The sequence below is a fragment of the Nyctereutes procyonoides genome, unplaced genomic scaffold, assembly GCF_905146905.1.
Source record: "Nyctereutes procyonoides isolate TBG_1078 unplaced genomic scaffold, NYPRO_anot_genome, whole genome shotgun sequence".
In the NCBI taxonomy this organism is placed as follows: Eukaryota; Metazoa; Chordata; class Mammalia; order Carnivora; family Canidae; genus Nyctereutes; species Nyctereutes procyonoides.
The window spans coordinates 2,340,697-2,357,746 of NW_026575121.1; the positions used below are offsets into that span (position 1 = coordinate 2,340,697).

Consider the following 17,050-nt stretch of genomic DNA (forward strand, 5'->3'; position numbering starts at 1 on the left):
TCAGTGCCCGTCACCCATTCACCCCCACCCCCCACCCTCCTCCCCTTCCACCACCCCTAGTTCGTTTCCCAGAGACTAACTAGTATTCTCACTAAAAAACATGAACTCTAGGAAGGCTGTGACCTGCTGTGCTTACTGTTGTGTCCTCAGCATCTGGAATAGTGCCAGGCATGTCGGAGATAGTCAGTGGGTATTGAAGGAATGGTGTCTGAATGAACTGTGACAAATGGCGACTATGGTTCCATTAACCGGAGTATCAAAATGGGTCTTTTGATACCATTAATATTACTTTGTTATTAGGATAACAGAGTTCTCTGTCTCTTGTTTATTATGCTTTAGATATGAAGCCCCACAGATTGCCTTACGTTGTGGGATTATGCTGAGAGAATGTATTCGACATGAACCACTTGCCAAAATCATCCTGTTTTCTAGTCAGTTCCGAGACTTCTTTAAGTATGTGGAGTTGTCAACATTCGATATCGCTTCAGATGCCTTTGCTACTTTTAAGGTAATTTTTTTTTTTCCTGAATCAGTTTGGTCATTTATTTTCAGCATCTAGTTAAAGTCAGTTGGCCTCTGAGGAGGCAGTTTAATTTTAAAAAGCAAAAAAGGCTATCCCTTACACCTGAGCACAACCAACTGAGATTTATGATGTCAATCATAAAGAGCCTCATCAAAAAAAAAATAAAAATAAATAAAATAAAATAAAATAAAGAGCCTCATCAGTAATGCATTCTAGAAGGCCAGTCTATCACACTGTGGAAAAAACAATTCAAAATACTTGTCACAGACTCCTACAGAATGAATTGCGATACAGAAGTGCACATGTGGTATTCTGTGCAAAGCGTGCCTTAATTTATGTTAAAAAACAAAGGGCGTCAGCTGCCACTTAAAGTGCATCTGGGCTGAATACCTGTGGAAGATTACCAGGGAAGCAGGAACAGCGGTCATCTGCAAGGAAGGGAACTGGGCATCAAAGGGAGCTGAAGATCCTTCATATGATGGATACGATCTTTGCACATGAAGGACATCCTTTATCAATGCAATCATAAATTCCCACACACTGAAACAAATTGCTCATAAATAAATTGTGGGTTTTTTTCATAACTATCTATATTCTTGTAAACGTACTATCTACTCTGTTACTAAATGGGAAATAAATTTAATCTTAGTTTTATATTAAAAAATTCTTAATTGGTATAAAATAACATAACATAAGGTTGCCATCTTACCATGTTTTAGTGCACAGTTTCCTAAGGTCAAGTTATCTTCTCGCTGTGGTGCAATAACGCTGCTCCATTTCCCCCTCCCCCAGCCCTGCAACCACCAGTCTGCTTTCTGAGTTTGACCATCACAAAGATGTTCAGAAAGCATATTAGAAAATAATGTAGCTAATTTGCAGGCTAAAATACTAGAACTTACACGTCTGGTGAATGATGTCACCTTAAAGATTTCTGTCTTTGGAAATCATTTACTTCTTCTTACGATCCTGCCATTATTTAATATATATTGAAACTGGTATCATTGTCTGTGGCATGTTCATTTTTCAGTAATGGCAAATCGTCATCCTTGGAGGGCGCATAAAAGTTTTGGAAATAGCGCAAAGCTGTCTGACATTCAGGTTAATGGGTAAAGTGGGTGATCGTGGTAGCTAGAACTGTTTTTGGTTTTGGTGATAATAATGGTAATGATAATAAAAAGAAATTTTAAAATGACTAAAATAAAGTCTGACTTCCTTCAGAGTATACCACATTGGCTCTGAAGATGATTTTAGAAGAGGAATCCTGAAAATATTTTAAGCTGATGCTGTAATAGCATCTTTGACAAAAAAAAAAAAGTCAATTACAAAAGGGGCAAGACTCATTTAAATGTATATATTCAGATTCATTTCTTTAAAAGCATTTCAGCAATGTACTTGTTCCATTTACGTCATTCCAAATTTACTTCTACTCTTTTTTTAGGATATAAATATACGTTGTTACTTAATTTTAATCCATGTATGACTTTTTATTTTTCATATATTATCTTAAAGACGTATTTCAGCGATATTGACATTAGTCCACACACCAGTATTAGTAAATACTTTAATCCTGGTACTTTATGTGGGCGACTTGAAAGTTGCCTATGGCCCAGCTGATAAATAGTTCCGTTTAGCAGCTCTCCAGAGATCAAGAAAGGTAAACGTGGTCGCTTGTTACACTGAAAACCACGTGTGGTCCATACACTGGGGTTTCCTCAGCCTCTCTGAGCAGGTGCCCTGGCTCTGAGAGAAGATCCAGACGCGCCCGTGGTGGCAGCCAGGGTGGGAGAGCGTCAGGGAGCAGAGGCCGGAGGGGGCGCCGAGGGGAGGGCCCCGCCAGGGACACAGCCTGCCTCGACATTTGCACCATCTCTCCAGAAATGCCTCGAAATAAGGACAGTTGAACTGGTGAGACCTGTCAGAGAGAAGATCCCGGCGGGGAGCACAGCATCCTGGGGCACATCAGTTCGCACAAATGGGAGGTGGGCGGGTGTGGGCAGGTGCAGGCGGGGGCCCAGGGTCGAAGTGCCTGGAGGGAGAGGAAAGGAGCCCTGGGCAGGCCTGGGCCAGGTGAGGAGCCAGTGTGGGGGCTGCGTGGGGGGGAGCCGGTCTCTAGGCCTGCTGCGCCCCGGGCCTCCCCGAGAGGGCCCACCCAGGGAGACGGCGAAGGGGGGGTGCCTCGGGCACGGAGAAGGCAAGGCCTGGGAGGAGAAGTAGCCAGAGCGCCGACGGTGAGGGGAGGGGGGGACAGGGAGGGACAGGCTGAGGGCGCACAGCCCCCAGGGGCGCCTGCTGGGCTCCTGCAGGGAAGGCCCCGCAGGCCCCCCAGCCTCACCCTGCAGAGCAGAGGTTGTGCAGCTGCCACGGACGAGCACCCCCGGGGCCACTGGAGGCCACACGGTGACAGAGGGTGACTTCACACACAAGACGACTCCAGTGGTGTCTAGCGAGCCGTCTGTGCCTGAAGAGCTGAGGAGATGTTTTCTATTAATAGACACGACGACTCTGCTGTCATGGAAACAAACTTGGTTCCTTTTTTAAAAAGACTGTAAGCAAAGCTTCACAAATAACTATAAACAAAGAACAAACCCTCACGGAGGCAAAAGAGCAAATAGAAATGAATATGTGCTGTTCAAGATGTTCCCCCAAAGCCTTTTCAACATTTAAGAACTTTATGCTTGATAATGGAATGTTCAGCCCACTTTAATTTGCTGCACAATATTGGATATCAAAAATAAATTGGTGTTTTACTTGATAGCTCAGCATATGTCCCATCAAACTTAAGTCTCTGAAAAATCTAAATGACTGTAAATGTCTCCAAAAAGAAGAAGGCAGGATGGGGCACCTGAGTGGCTCTGTCTGTTAAGTGCCTGACTCTTGATTTCAGCTCAGGTCATGATCTCAGGGTCCTGGGATCGAGCCTTGCATCAGGCTCCACACTCAGCACGGAGCCTGCTTAAGATTCTCTCTCCCCCCTCCTTCTCTCTCTCAAATAAATCTTTTTTTTTTAAGTTCTCCAGTATGCTAACAATATCAGAAATGCCAATTTCTATATTTTTCCAAAATGCTGTGGTTAATATAATAGAACAGTGACCATAGATCACTGTTTCTTTTTAAGTAAATGGCTTTGAGGGCTTCTGGTTGTTTGGTAGGCTTGTTTTTCAGTTTGATTTTAGTTTGGTTTTTGTCTTTTGTTTTTAACCTCTTAGATGTACCTTTTTTGTTTTGAGCCCCAAGATGGCTCTTGCCCAGTTTAATCATTACTGTTTTAACATTGTTTATAGTTTTTCCGCACATTGTCTACGAATTGTCATTTCCCAAAAAAAAAGCATTCCTAACAACCAGAATTTCTTTCATCTCTCCTTCCAAGAATCGAAGGGGTTTGAACTTGCCTCCCTCTGCCACCTGACTAGCTGGATGTCCTTGAGCAAGTAATGAACCTCGTAGTTTCATTTTCCTCATCTGTGAGATGAAGAAAATAACCCCTGCTTTACGGAGTTGTTGTGAAGAGTAGAAATAACGTGTGTCAAGCGCTCTGCATGCTCCCGACACACAGTAAATCCCCCATAAATGGCAGATAGAAGAGCACACTGTGTTAAATAATTTTTAAATCATTTAAAATTTGAACTTTATTTTTCTTTGCACCTTTCTGCTCTTTCCTTTTTGGGTAGGATTTTAGCTATTTTTCCCCCCACCGTTACATGATCTATAACGATGCAGCAGTTTGTCTTTGTGTTATGTGTGTATATGCACGGACGTGTGTATGTGGTCAATTCCTCCAGTTTTGTGCATGCATTTACGACGTACAGAAATTTGAGGGTAGAGCTGTGCATATATACACACAAGTGTGTGTGTAAGAGAGAGAGACAGAATCGCTTATTGGCTGTACTCGCCATGTACTCTCCTTGAGCGATCCTATCCCACCAAATTTTATTTTTCTGTTCCTGGATGTGTAAGTTATTTCAAGTATTTTCCCTTGGAATTTGAAGATGCTGCTACTAAAGAGGACTCCCTCCGGATTCCCCTTTCTTTGGAGTGACGCTCAGGTACAGGAATGGAACCTTCCAGGCAGCGCTCATCGGCCGGCGCTCCTGCTGGGCCCTCGCCGCGTGTGCAGGCCCGCAGCCCCGGGAGCACACGCATGGCCCCACACGCAGACCTGCCAGCCCATGCAACACGCCGATCCGGCGGCTGCTGCAGCCCTTGGAGGCTTATTAGCTGACCCCTTTCTAACTGGGGTCAGTTCAGAAAAAATCACTGATCCTGCTAAAGACAATAGGGAAGCGGGTGCCTGAAAACGAGAGGCCCCACGGAATGCCGCGGAGCCCACACCTCCTTTCCGAGGTCCCCTGATGGAGGAGAAACTTGTTTGAATTTTGACCTCGGGCAGGCCAGGAATGAGTTCCTCTAGAGGGGTTTTCCCATTTTAAAATTCTAGTTCCAGAATCTAGTACTGAATGTTCTACTGGGGGGGAAAGAACAAAAGTACCAGTTTCCACTGATAGGCACAGTGGTCAAACGACGTGATGATGAGTAATGACAGGATACCAATAGCCAGTCTCGTTGTTCCTGAACTTGAAAATTTTAGTGCGAAACGCATTAAATATCTCACTAAAATAGCGATAGGGGAGTTTTGCCATCCACAGCTGCCTTTTCGTTCTGTGTGAGTTGATGTTGTGGATCTTCTCTATGTATTTAGGGAATTTTAATTAAATGTGTATTAAAGTACAAGAACTTACTTTGGAAAACTTAAAAATTCTTGTTATGTTTTTAATTAAATGCTGCGTGCTACCCAGACAGGGTATTTGGCCTCTAAGCATATAAAAGGGATTAATTAGGTGAGGCTTGTTTTCTTTCAACACCAAGGTGAATTAAGGATATAACTTAGATGCGAGTAGAAGACAGTCAAACGTCCCTTTATTCTTTTGTTCCGTTTTCTGAGAGTTACGCCTGTAATAAGATCGGTCTACTTGTCTTTAGCTTTGAAAGGGTGCATTGTATGACTTAGTCACTGCACAACACCACGCAGTCCATTACCCCGGGGGCAGGATGGCCCTGTGACGGCACAGTCAAGTGTCATTTTTTGTGATTCCCAGCGTCCTAGGTACCTCTGTTTTAAAGGTGGTTAAGTGGGGAAGGAAAAAAAAACTAAAAGTTGAGATCCTTGAAAATCTTTCAAGGTTAACCTGTGAGATGCAGTTTTTAGCCATTCAGAATTCTTTTTTTTTAAATAATTACTAACAACATTTTGAATAGATCATCATAAACTTTATTTGGATGGTTATTATTAATGTCACAATCACCATGTAGTCATGGCTTGAAGAGAGATGCTGTAAATCCGTCTCCTGGGTGCCATTTGTTTCACTGGTTAAATTATCCCCTTTCATACATGTGACAATGATATATGAGTTAAAGCACGTTACTGTTTTTAACAAGAAACAAACATGCATTTCACATCTTAAACTAAGAATGGAAATAATGTTGTGTATGTAAGGAAAACACTCTTCAGGAACTTATGAAATTCTTAGAAGGAAAAGCCAGACTTGTAAAGTTTATTAGCTATAATAGTTTTGTTTCATTCAACTGTTCTTTTTCTAGGATTTGCTAACCAGACATAAAGTGTTGGTCGCAGACTTCTTAGAACAAAACTATGACACTGTGAGTATAGAAGTCCTTTTTAAGGTTGTATGGCGTCGTCCCTTCTCTCCCCTCTCTCCCTCTTAGATCTGTGGACACTGGCTCCTGTTTACGATGCACAGCAAACACCAGCCTTACTTTTTCCATGCGCCCAGTTTGTCCATTTACCTGGAAGCCAGGTCATCAGGAAACTTTGTGGCAAAGGGAAGGTGGCAGGAGATCAGGGCGTTCTCATTGTTCACATCTGTGCCTGTTGCTTTATCTGGGAGCTCCCCACAATGACCGGCACCCGTTTACTTTGATCCCGATGTAAGAGCATCCACGTTGCCCTTAAGAGGCAGTAGGTGCCCCTAGAGGAGCACTCCACCCTCACTAAAAGAGGTCATCTTACTTGCTTGGTAATTAGTTATACTTACTAGTGGACATGCCAAAATACTCCTGCCTTCCACCTCCCTTCCCAAGTGGTGAATCCAGCCCATCCTTTTGAGAGTCAGCTGAAAGGGGACTCGTCTAGACGGCTCTCCCGAGTCCCACCCGGCAGCATACACGCTCGGGTCCTCCCTCCCTACCGCCACTGCCACGGGTTTCCACATTGTACTCTGGTGTGTCTGTACCCGCCCAGCTGGCCCTGAGCTCCCCAGAGGCAGGAACCTGATCAGAAACTATCGGTGCCGGATGGGGGGTTAAAGACGCATTGGACGTACATTTACAACAAGTGAAAATAAGGGCAGCCCCGGTGGCCCAGCCGTTCAGGGCCACCGTCAGCCCGGGGTGTGATCCTGGAGACCCGGGTTCAAGTCCCACGTCAGGCTCCCTGCGTGGAGCCTGCTTCTCCCTCTGCCTCTCTTTCTCTCTCTCTGTCATGAATAAATAAATAAAATCTTACAAAAAAAAAAGTGAAACTAAGGGAGCTGAGCTAGTTTATGACCAAGCCCGTGGTGTCAGCTCCGCATGTTTCTACAGAGTGAGTGATGTCAACGTGTTGTGCAAGAATGCCCTGCATTCAGGAAACCGCGCACGACAATTGGGAAGACCGTGAACTCGTTCCCTTCGATCCCTTATTTACCCGACTCTGTGCCTATGGTCACGTCTTGTGTAAATTGGTGGCTTCACGGGCACTGGGCCTGCTGTGCTGACCTGACAGCAGCCGAGGACTCCTGCTCCCTGTGACATCTCATGCTTTCTGGGGCTCCTGTGTCTTTAGCGGTAGCCTGGGAAATGGGACACCGATCCAGGACCCTCACATAATGAAGCTGGCGTCTGTGGGCCCGCTCATTCCTTACACACGAATGTGGGGGTTCCAGTTACATGTGATTGCACTCACCTGTGGAATTTAAGAAACAAACGAGCAAAGGAAAAAGGACACAGAGAGACAGAGGAGAGACAAACCAAGAAGGACTCTTAACTGTAGAGAACACACTGATGGTGCGCAGAGGGGAGGGGTGGGGCAGGCGGGAAACAGGTGAGGGGGTTAAGGAGGGCGCTGGCGGTGATGAGCCCCGGGCGCTGTAGGAAAGTGCTGAATCCCCACATGTTGTACACCCGGAACTAATATAAGGCTGTGTTGACTATGCTGGAATTAAAATTTTAAAACTTACCGCAACATTAGATCCATCTCCTGTCCACAGAATCCTGACGATAAACAGTAAGGCCTTCGTATAAAAGCGTGTAATTAATGAGCGACGCGGTTGGTTTTCACCTGCACTTTCTCACTTGCCCGCCCGCCCGCTCAGTCCCCTCGAGGACCGACCAGCACCGCTGCCACCCTCCGCAGGCCCAGCCCGGCCTCTCCTGCCCTCAGTTCTCCGCTGGGCTCGCCTCCCCCCTCGTGGCCTCCAAAGCTTGTCCTGGGGGGCAGGAGGTTGATCCTTAGCTTCCCCAGCCCCTGGCTCTCTGAAGGGTCCGGGCAGGGGTTCCCCCAGCCACGTTGGGGACCGGGGGCCCCAAACACCAGTGTCCCCGAGCCTCCGGGGAGGTGAGCTGCGGTCAGCACGGCCACTGTGCAGCAGTCACCCCCCCCCCCGCCCCGTTCCTCTGCGTGGTCTCACTACGATCTCGACAGTGTGATTCTTCGTGGGGTCCCGTGCGAAGCCCTTGTGCTGCTTGACCTCTTTCTAAAATCATTCGCGTGCTAATAGCTACCAGCGAGGCTGCATGATCTAAATTTCTCTAAAATGGCATGAAATGTGTTACTTCGCTACTCACTTAATAGATGGGTTGATAGACGTTCTCTCCAAAAGGATTTATTGAGAGGACTCAACTACTCCATTTTTCTACTCAATTGTTAATTTGCGGGGCGAGAGTAAAATGGAGAAGGCCGTCGGTGGCATCACTGGGCCTTCCTACCCCCCGGTGAGCACGATGCGGTGGGCGAAAGCCGCCTTGGGACAGTGGCGTCGGCATGGGGCCAAGCGGCCCCCGGGCTGCACTGGCCTGGGGCTCGGGGGTGACTTTTGAAGCAAGGCAGCAAGCAAACCTAATGCAGAGAAACCACGGCTGGTCTTACACTCTCACATTTGTTTTCTTTTCCTTAGATTTTTGAAGACTATGAGAAATTGCTTCTGTCTGAGAATTATGTGACTAAGAGACAATCCTTAAAGGTAATATCAGATTTCTTTAAGTTACGAGCTTCTATCAGTTGGTACCTTGTCAGTAAGTGGTGGCTCTTAGTGGACAAGTACATAGAGAAGAATTGAAGGGCCCTTTTTTGTTTTTGTTGTAGTTTGGAAAGTATGTCTCATGTTATGATTGTGCTTTGTAGCAAGACCGTGTTTAAGTGCCTTGCCTCAAATACTTTTTGGAAGTAACAATATAAATAATAAGTACATGATGAAGTAGAATGTAGTATATCTCAGCTCAGAAAGAAAATCAAGCTTGAGCTAATTTAAATAAAACCACACTTGTCTCCTAGGATGTATTTCCTGGAGATGAAAAGAAATCACTCTTGGCTTGAAATTAAGATCTGAATTACTGTTTACAAGGAGGAATCAGCAAAGTCCTCCTGTGGCTCTCTTTCAGTGCATCTGAAACAGAAAACTAGTGACCGTATTTCTCTTGTACATCTCTCTGTAAATGACTTAGTGACCTGTTTTGGAAAGAAAGGGAGAAGAAACGGTTATGTGATGGGGCTTCTGAGATGCACTTACCTCTATTTGTAATATATTTTTCTAGAGATCTTTTTTTTTCTTCACCATATAGCATTGCTGGGTTCCATCCTCTGAGCGTTCTTGTAATGTTTTACTGCAGGTCCTTTTTAATGCCTCCACCGTTTAACATTGACACCTTCAAATTGTATTTCCAGCCAAGATTCTGAGCTATGAAAATAGTCATTCTTTAAAAAGAATAATCGTTAATAAATCTGGGTACTTAATCACATACCCTCAAACTGTGCTTTTCTAAAAATGCCAGTTATTAACAGTGAAACAGACTCTGGAAAGCGGTTAAAAGACAGTATCACCAGCTGGAAAAGAAAATAAAGTCAGCTCTCAGTTATCTGCGGATAGTTTCGTTGGGTTAGGTTCAGAGGTGGGGGCGGCGAGGAGGGTAATAACAGGGCAGTCCGTCTGGTCAGCAAGCATCTATGTGCTCCTATTGCTAACACTACGGCGACAGCCAACAACAAAATGAAGTTGCGCCTCTATGGACCTACATTCTGTTGGGGGAGAACAGACAATAGACAAACAGAGGCGCCTGGTGGCCCCGTGGGTTTACACATCTGCCTTCAGCTAGGGTCAGGATCCCAGGGCCCCAGGATCGAGCCCCACACGGGGCTCCCTGCCCTGCAGGAAGCCTGCCTCTCCCTCTCCCCCTGCCCCTCCTCCCCGGCTTGTGCAATCTCTCTCTCTCTCTCTCTCTTTCTCTCTCTCAGATAAATAAATAAAATCTCTAAGAAAAAATAGATAAACATACATAAATATATAACTTTCCAGTGATTTTAGAACAGTTAAGGAGGGCACAAGGACAGGAGGTGATGACTGGGGTGATGGGGGTATGCGTGTGACCAAGGGGCACTTGCTGTCGGGGGTCATATCACCTATGAAATGCCCGTGGGAGGTCCCGCCTCCCCCATGAGTCAGGCAGCCCAGCAGGGTAGGGCCACATAGTCAGCGGGCGGCCTCCTCTCAGGAAAGGTGCCTGGGGGGGCCTGGGGGAGCCTGGGGGGTGGCTGGGTGGCACAGTCAGTTGAGCATCCGAGATTGAGCCCCACATCAGGCTCCACGCTCAGCATGGAGTCGGCTTGGGACCCTCTCCTTTCTGCCCTCCCCTCCCTCCCCCCTTCCTCCGTATCAAGCAGCCATTTGGTCAAGAGGAGGTTGGACTGCTCCTCCGGGAGGGGGACATCAGTGAGAGCTGCATCCCTGCCCTTCACATCCCATCCCACTCCGATATCCCAAAGAAACAGAGAGGACGGCGCCCCGAGGGGCCCGCACATGACTGATCAAATCACTCATACATTTTCTGAGTCCTTCCTCTTTTTAGTGGGAATCTGTAAGATCTTGAGCCAAAGTAGCAGCATTGGTGTGAACTAAGGTGATTGAACTAAGTTGGGAATTTATCCTTGGACCATTTTTCCGGCAGTGACGGGAATTCGTGATAGAAATCTTCCCGTGATCGACCGTGTCTAGGGCATTGAGCACCGTTACAAAGCTTACATTGCTCCCCCCGAACACCTCCCTCCTGGGCCTTCTCCCTGCTTTTTCCTTCCTGCCACCCTGTTGTCCCCTCCCGCCCTTGTGCCCATTGCCCCCCTTGCCTTCTCAGGGTGTCACCAGCCCCCACCTTGTCCTGTGCCCTAGCAGGAGGCATTTGCATTTGAAGACAGAAGCCTGTTGGTGGAGCGGGTGTGTGATCGCCACCCTAATACAATTTTGGTGGGTAGCGAAGGGGAGCGGGAAGGGTCGCCCTTCACTGCCGGTGGCACCTGCGTCTGCACTGTGCGGCCCCCTGCTGCGGGGCTCGGCACTAGACACCTGCGCTCGACACCTGTGCTCGGTCCCCGGGCCACAGCGAGCAGCAGCCCAGTCTGCATGAGGCCTTGAAACTCCTCCTTTTCCTCTTGATGGCGCTTTCTGGTATTCACAGATGCCCCAGCCCTCCCACAAGGCCTCCTGCCTGTCCTTTATTAATCCTACGCCAGACGTACCACCTTGCTGCCACTCTTGCCTAAAATCTTCAATAGTGGAGTGTCTCACAAATATTTTATTTACGGGATGGTAAAGCCAAGCGCCAGTTGGACATTAAAAGAAAAAAAAAAGAACTAGTAAAAGAGAAAGCGTATCTCAGGATGCAGAAGCTGTTAGAATGAGTACGAAAGATTTGCCCTTTTTTTTTTCTTTGAATGCTAGATTACAGGCGGAGACATCACTAAAATGGTCTTATCTCACTGTATTCCAGGAGAGAGCTCATTAAATTCCACGTATTCTTGTCTTTATCAGAAAAACGTTGTTTAGGAGAGCCCTGCTGGTGCACTGTTGGTTTTTCCTTCTGAGAATTAGGTCCCTGGTAGCAATATGTTCTGTCTTGGCACAGCCGTGTTTACATCTCCACATTCTGTAATATTTCGTACATAGACGCTTCATTGTTTTAGAAAATAAGAGAGTTTATTAGATTATTGTTATTATTACTACCATTATTAAAAGATTATTAGAAGAGTATACGGACAGTATCCTGTAAGTGATGAACTGTCTTAAAGCCAGGCTGCTTTCTGGCTCCAAAGTACTTGCTGCCAGCTGTCTTTTGTTAATCATGCTCCAAGTTTTTCTGAACTACCTTGGGGTGCTTAGATGCCTGATGTCAATAAAAAATAATTAACAGGGAAATTCCTTCCCCTCACATGACAGAGCTTAGGGAATTTATTTCTTATCTTCTTTGGAGCCATTTAATTACTAGCAAGAAAGATTATAATTTAAAAGAAGCTTGGTAGAATTTTGGGGGGGTGTTTTGGCTCTGGTCAATTTCATTAACACACAAGTTTAAAAAAAAGTCATTATTTCTGTTTGCTGTGCTTGGCTTTACTCTGTAATACAGAGGCCTATTAAAATCTAACACAGAGAACCAAAAACAAATCTCTCTCCATTTTACCTGTTACAGTATCGTGTTAAGCACTTTGTATCATGGTGAAATGCAGCATTTTGTCATTGTCAGTATTAATTAAAATAGACGAACACTTCTTGGCTAAAAGAGTCAGTGTTGTTGGCCAGATGATTTAATACAATTGATTGTTTCAGAAAAGTAGTGGGATTATGTTAGCAGAGGATAGATTGGGTAAAATTTACATGTAGGCATCCCCAAGTAATAGAAATTAAAATGACTGAATCTGAATTTAACTTATGTCACTTGAAATTGAGTGTGTGTGTGAGTGCAGACTTTAAGGGTAAATTTTTTTAATGAAATTTCTTTATTGTTGAAGAGACCTTTTGACATGTGTGTGTACTCTCTGTATATGTATTTGTATTTTGTGATATGTATTATATTCGATTTTATTTACATTTCATATAGATCTTTATATCAGTATAGAATCTATAGATGGCTCTATATCTGTGTCTGTAAGGAAGCGTAGCTGCATATGCCCATGTATATCTTCAGTGGGTATATTTTATGTACAAATATAAATCGTGCCAGCTTTACAACCCAGAAGTGGTTGGGTTTTTTTTAGAGAGTCTGGGAGCCAACCTGCTGGCACGTGAACACAGGAAGATAGCATGTCTCCCTTCCCAACATCGGGGAAATTAACCTCAGGGCTGCTCTCCAAGCTGTAACCATTTGCTCGTCAGATAAGAGTTCTGTTATTCTCTTTATCAGCTGAATAAAGGCAATTAGCTAAAGCAAGTAGCTAGCTCCGGCCAGGTGGGTTCAGAGTGAGCTGTGAAGGGTGCATAGTGCAAGGCGGCTGTCAAGTCCGCTTCCAAGGGACAGGTTACCCTTCATCTTGAGAAGACACAGACATAATGGATTGTAGCTGCGTGGCCGGATAGACAAGGAGGAATTTTACCTGTCTTTCCTAGTGTCTTTGCCACAGACTACCTATAATGTTGTGCTGTGGATATATTCAATAATCAAACTGCTCGCTTTCTTTTCTGCAGTTTGTGGACCTTATTTCCCCAACGGCACCCACGCACATCACACAGTTAGGTTATAAAGGGTATAAACACAAACACAGCTGGATACGTGCCCATACAGACCTAATGTTCTCAAGAGGCAAGTGGGTCTGTACGGCAGGGCAAAGTGAGTGCAGCTGGGGAGAAACCGGGCCCAGAGCAACAGGTGGCGTGGTGGTTCCCAGGCGCTGGGGTCGGGGCTGGGAGGTGTTGGTCACCGGGTACAAACTTTCAGTTATGAGAAGGCTCAGGGCTGAGTCTCCGATGCACAGCCTGGGACTGTAGTTGACTGTGCTGTGCTAAGGCCTTGAAATTTGCTGAGAGTAGATCTAAGCATTCTCAGCACACAGCAAGCCCAAGGGTAGCTCTGAGGCGACGGGTGCGTTCATTAGCTTGATGCTGGTAAATGTTTCACAATGTAAACATATTTCAAACCAGGATGATGTGCACTTCAAATATGTCTATATATCAGTTACCTCTAAGTAAAGCTGGGGAAGGCATTGGGAGCAAGAAGAGGGACGCCGCAGAGGCAGGAGATTGAGGAGCCATCGGGGCTCGAGAGGATAAAGCAGAATGAAGCAGAAGGGACTCCACAGCACAGAGGGCTTTGAACGCCATCCTGAGGAGTTTGTTTTCCCCCTAAATCCACAGGCATCCAGGGATCCGTTTGTTTATTCTTTCACTCTCTTGGTGGAATTAGTGACACGAATAGGGCCGATGCTCGGGAAGGTGCATCTGGCACACGGTGCAGGATGGACTCGATTGGGTCTACACTGAAGAAGGGACCGCTCTGCGGGCTGCCACAGGAGCCGGGTGACAGGTGGTGAGGGTTGGAAAGAGGATACGGGCAGTGAAAGTGGAACGAAGGATGTCCGAGGCATTTACAGATGGAAAATTGGCAGACCTTGGACGTGGATTTGACGCAAGGGGCGAGGGGAGGAAGGAGCCGAGGAGGGTTTGAGCTCTTCCTGAGGTGGTGTCATTGACAAAGAGGAAAAGGAACTGGTTTCAGGGACACCAGTAAAGGGTCCGCTGGTATAGAGCTCAGGAAAAAGAAACTGAGACTCGAAATGTAGGTTTGGGAGGCCTCTTCCCAGATGCTCCAGTGGAAGCCATGGGCATAGATGAGCCTGGGAGGAGAAGAAAGAGCAGAGATTCACATAGAGCACTTGGGAAATTCCTCCATGTCTAGAGCAGAAGGAAGGGGAGCAGGAACACAGAAGCAAAGGAACAATGTGCAGGAGGTTAAGAGACCAGAAGAATGCAGTGGCCTTGAAACCAAGAGGAAGTTTCCAGAAGAATGTTAGTTAGCTTTTAGGTGCTGCAGAGAGATTAAGGAAAATGAAGACGAACAGTTTCCAGGACCGCGGTCCCACGATTGAGGCAACTGGCTAACGTCTAACAGTGGTCATCACTTGGTACGTTCAACAAACACTATTTTCGTGCACCAAAGTAAATTGAAGGTTCGTAGTTCCTTTTTGTTAAGTTGACAAACAACACATCACAGGCAAGGTGGTTTGTTTACTGGCAGCCAGACACACACTCACACTCACAGGCACACACTCACACACCTGCACCGTTGCGTACGCACCCCGGTGGTTCTGCTGCTAGACTGGATTGTGATGGACAGCTTTCTCCCACCTTCCCCTCCCACCCAGGACTTCGTAACCACCTGTACGGTGGATTACCATCCCGAAGCATCCAGAAAAAGCCCAGTGGATAGGAGAATCCGAAAATAAGTAGATCATATATAAAACTATGTGGAGGGCACATTTCAGCTGCGTGGCTGCTGGAGTTTTAGGAATTGCTACCAGTACATGAGAATAAAAGTTCACGAGGTAGAGAATGGTCAACTGTGCTGCTAGAGGGTCAACTATTCTCACTTGGGGCATTTTCTTTTTTTTAAAGATTTTATTTATGTATTTTGAGAGAGAGAGGAGTGCGCACAAGCGAGGGAGAGAGGCAGAGGGAGGGAGAGGAGCAGGCTCCCCGCTGAGCAGGGAAGGGAGCCCGATGCAGGACTCGATCCTGGGACCCCGGGATCACGACCAGACTTGAAGGCAGACACTCAACCGACAGAGCCCCCCAGACACTCCACACCTTGGGGTTTTTTTTAAGGTTTTATTTATTTATTCATGAGAGAGACACACACACACAGAGACAAAGACACAGAGGGAGAAGCAGGCTCCATGCGGGAGCCCGACGTGGGACTCGATCCCGGGTCTCCAGAATCATGCCCTGGGCTGAAGGCGGTGCTAAACCGCTGGGCCAGCCAGGCTGCCCACCTTGGGATATTTTTGTTTTGTTTTGAAGTGTCTCAGTCTGGGCTGCTATGACAAAAATACCACAGACTGGGTGGCTTCCGCAATATTCATTTCTCATAGTTTTGGAGGCTGGGCAGTCCAAGATCAGGGTGCCCTCAGTGAGAGAGCCTCTGGGGTCTGTTTGAGAAGAGCACCTGTCCCGTTCCTGCAATCCTACCTTCCCGAAAGTCCTACCTCCTGGTACCATCACACTTGGGGTTAGGGGTTCAACATGTAGGTTTTAGGGAGGCACGGGATGTTACACATTCAGTTCGTAATATGGAATAATTGTGCATTTGTGGGGGAGCTATTAGTTTGTCATCAAAGAAAGTTTTGTTTTACTTTTCCTTAAAAACTTGCTGTGTATATTAAACTTTGTATGGACTCAGCCAATGATTTCTCCCACGCCCCAACCAGCTCTCTAGCAGGTTTTGTAATAAAAGTTAGAGGGAAGGTAAGACTCACTTGGCATGACCTATTTTCCTAGGAAGCTACTAGAGCACATTTATTCAGGGAAAGGAGTGTAACTGTAGAGTCAGTTTCGTTATTCTTATTCCACCATAAGGCCTAAGAGGCAATGCAGTACCGGGAAGCAAGATTAAAGTGAGCAGTGAAAATAATGAACTCGCTTCTGGCTGGCTCTAGATGACAGCTACAGAGAGAGCTTTTTTAAGCTGCAGCAATGACTGGCTTAAAAAAAAAAAAAGATTCAGAAATGCACTAATCACCGACTTGAGCCAAACTGTGTGAAAAGCTTAAAATAACTTAATAACAACTATTCCTTTCATGCCTGTGCTAAATGTAAGATGCACTTTAGGGACTCTCAATTTCTTTTTTTAAACCAACATTCCTAACCACACTTAAGAGTTTGTTCTTCAGGAAGAAGTGTGATATATTTTGAATCCGATGACTCCCAGGCAGATTGTATTGCTTTAATTTTGTGGGTTTTTGTCTTTGTTTCTGTTTTGTAGCTGCTGGGTGAACTGATCCTGGACCGACACAACTTTGCCATCATGACAAAGTACATCAGCAAGCCAGAGAACCTCAAACTGATGATGAACCTCCTTCGAGACAAAAGCCCCAACATTCAGTTCGAAGCCTTCCATGTCTTTAAGGTAAAGTGCGACAGAAGTAACGCGGGCATTTCTCACTTTCAAATGGCAAACTCTCCCTGCTGTTCCCCCTCCTTTATACTCGAGAGAGAGATTGAAATGGGCAGTCTTTCCATTTTTTGCATGACTTGGACGAAATTCTAGAGTTATTCTAGAATGAATGCCCGTTTGTTTCTAATCCCTATCTCTAAATGTTTTCATTTTTTCCACTGAGAAAATAGGTGGATACTGTTTCCCAAAAGTCACTAAAATAATCAGCCGACAGAGCCAGAATCCAAATCCCGAGTGTCGGAATTTGAACGCTTTGCTCCCGGCCCTAAGTGTTTCTTTGAGCCTTAAATGAAGCCCTGAAGAAATTCTGGGGTATGACTCACTTGCATT

General features: G+C 45.9%; 1 protein-coding gene across 6 annotated transcripts in view; it reads left to right on the plus strand.

Moving 5' to 3' along the window:
• Positions 1-17,050, plus strand: part of CAB39L (calcium binding protein 39 like) — a 104,769-nt gene that overhangs the window by 77,407 nt on the left and 10,312 nt on the right. For all 6 annotated transcript variants that reach the window (XM_055335783.1, XM_055335785.1, XM_055335784.1 and 3 more), the window contains 4 exons: positions 340-508; positions 6,119-6,178; positions 8,692-8,757; positions 16,529-16,672. In XM_055335783.1, coding sequence (XP_055191758.1) covers positions 340-508; positions 6,119-6,178; positions 8,692-8,757; positions 16,529-16,672 — 439 coding nt within the window. The remainder of the gene's footprint in view (positions 1-339; positions 509-6,118; positions 6,179-8,691; positions 8,758-16,528; positions 16,673-17,050) is intronic.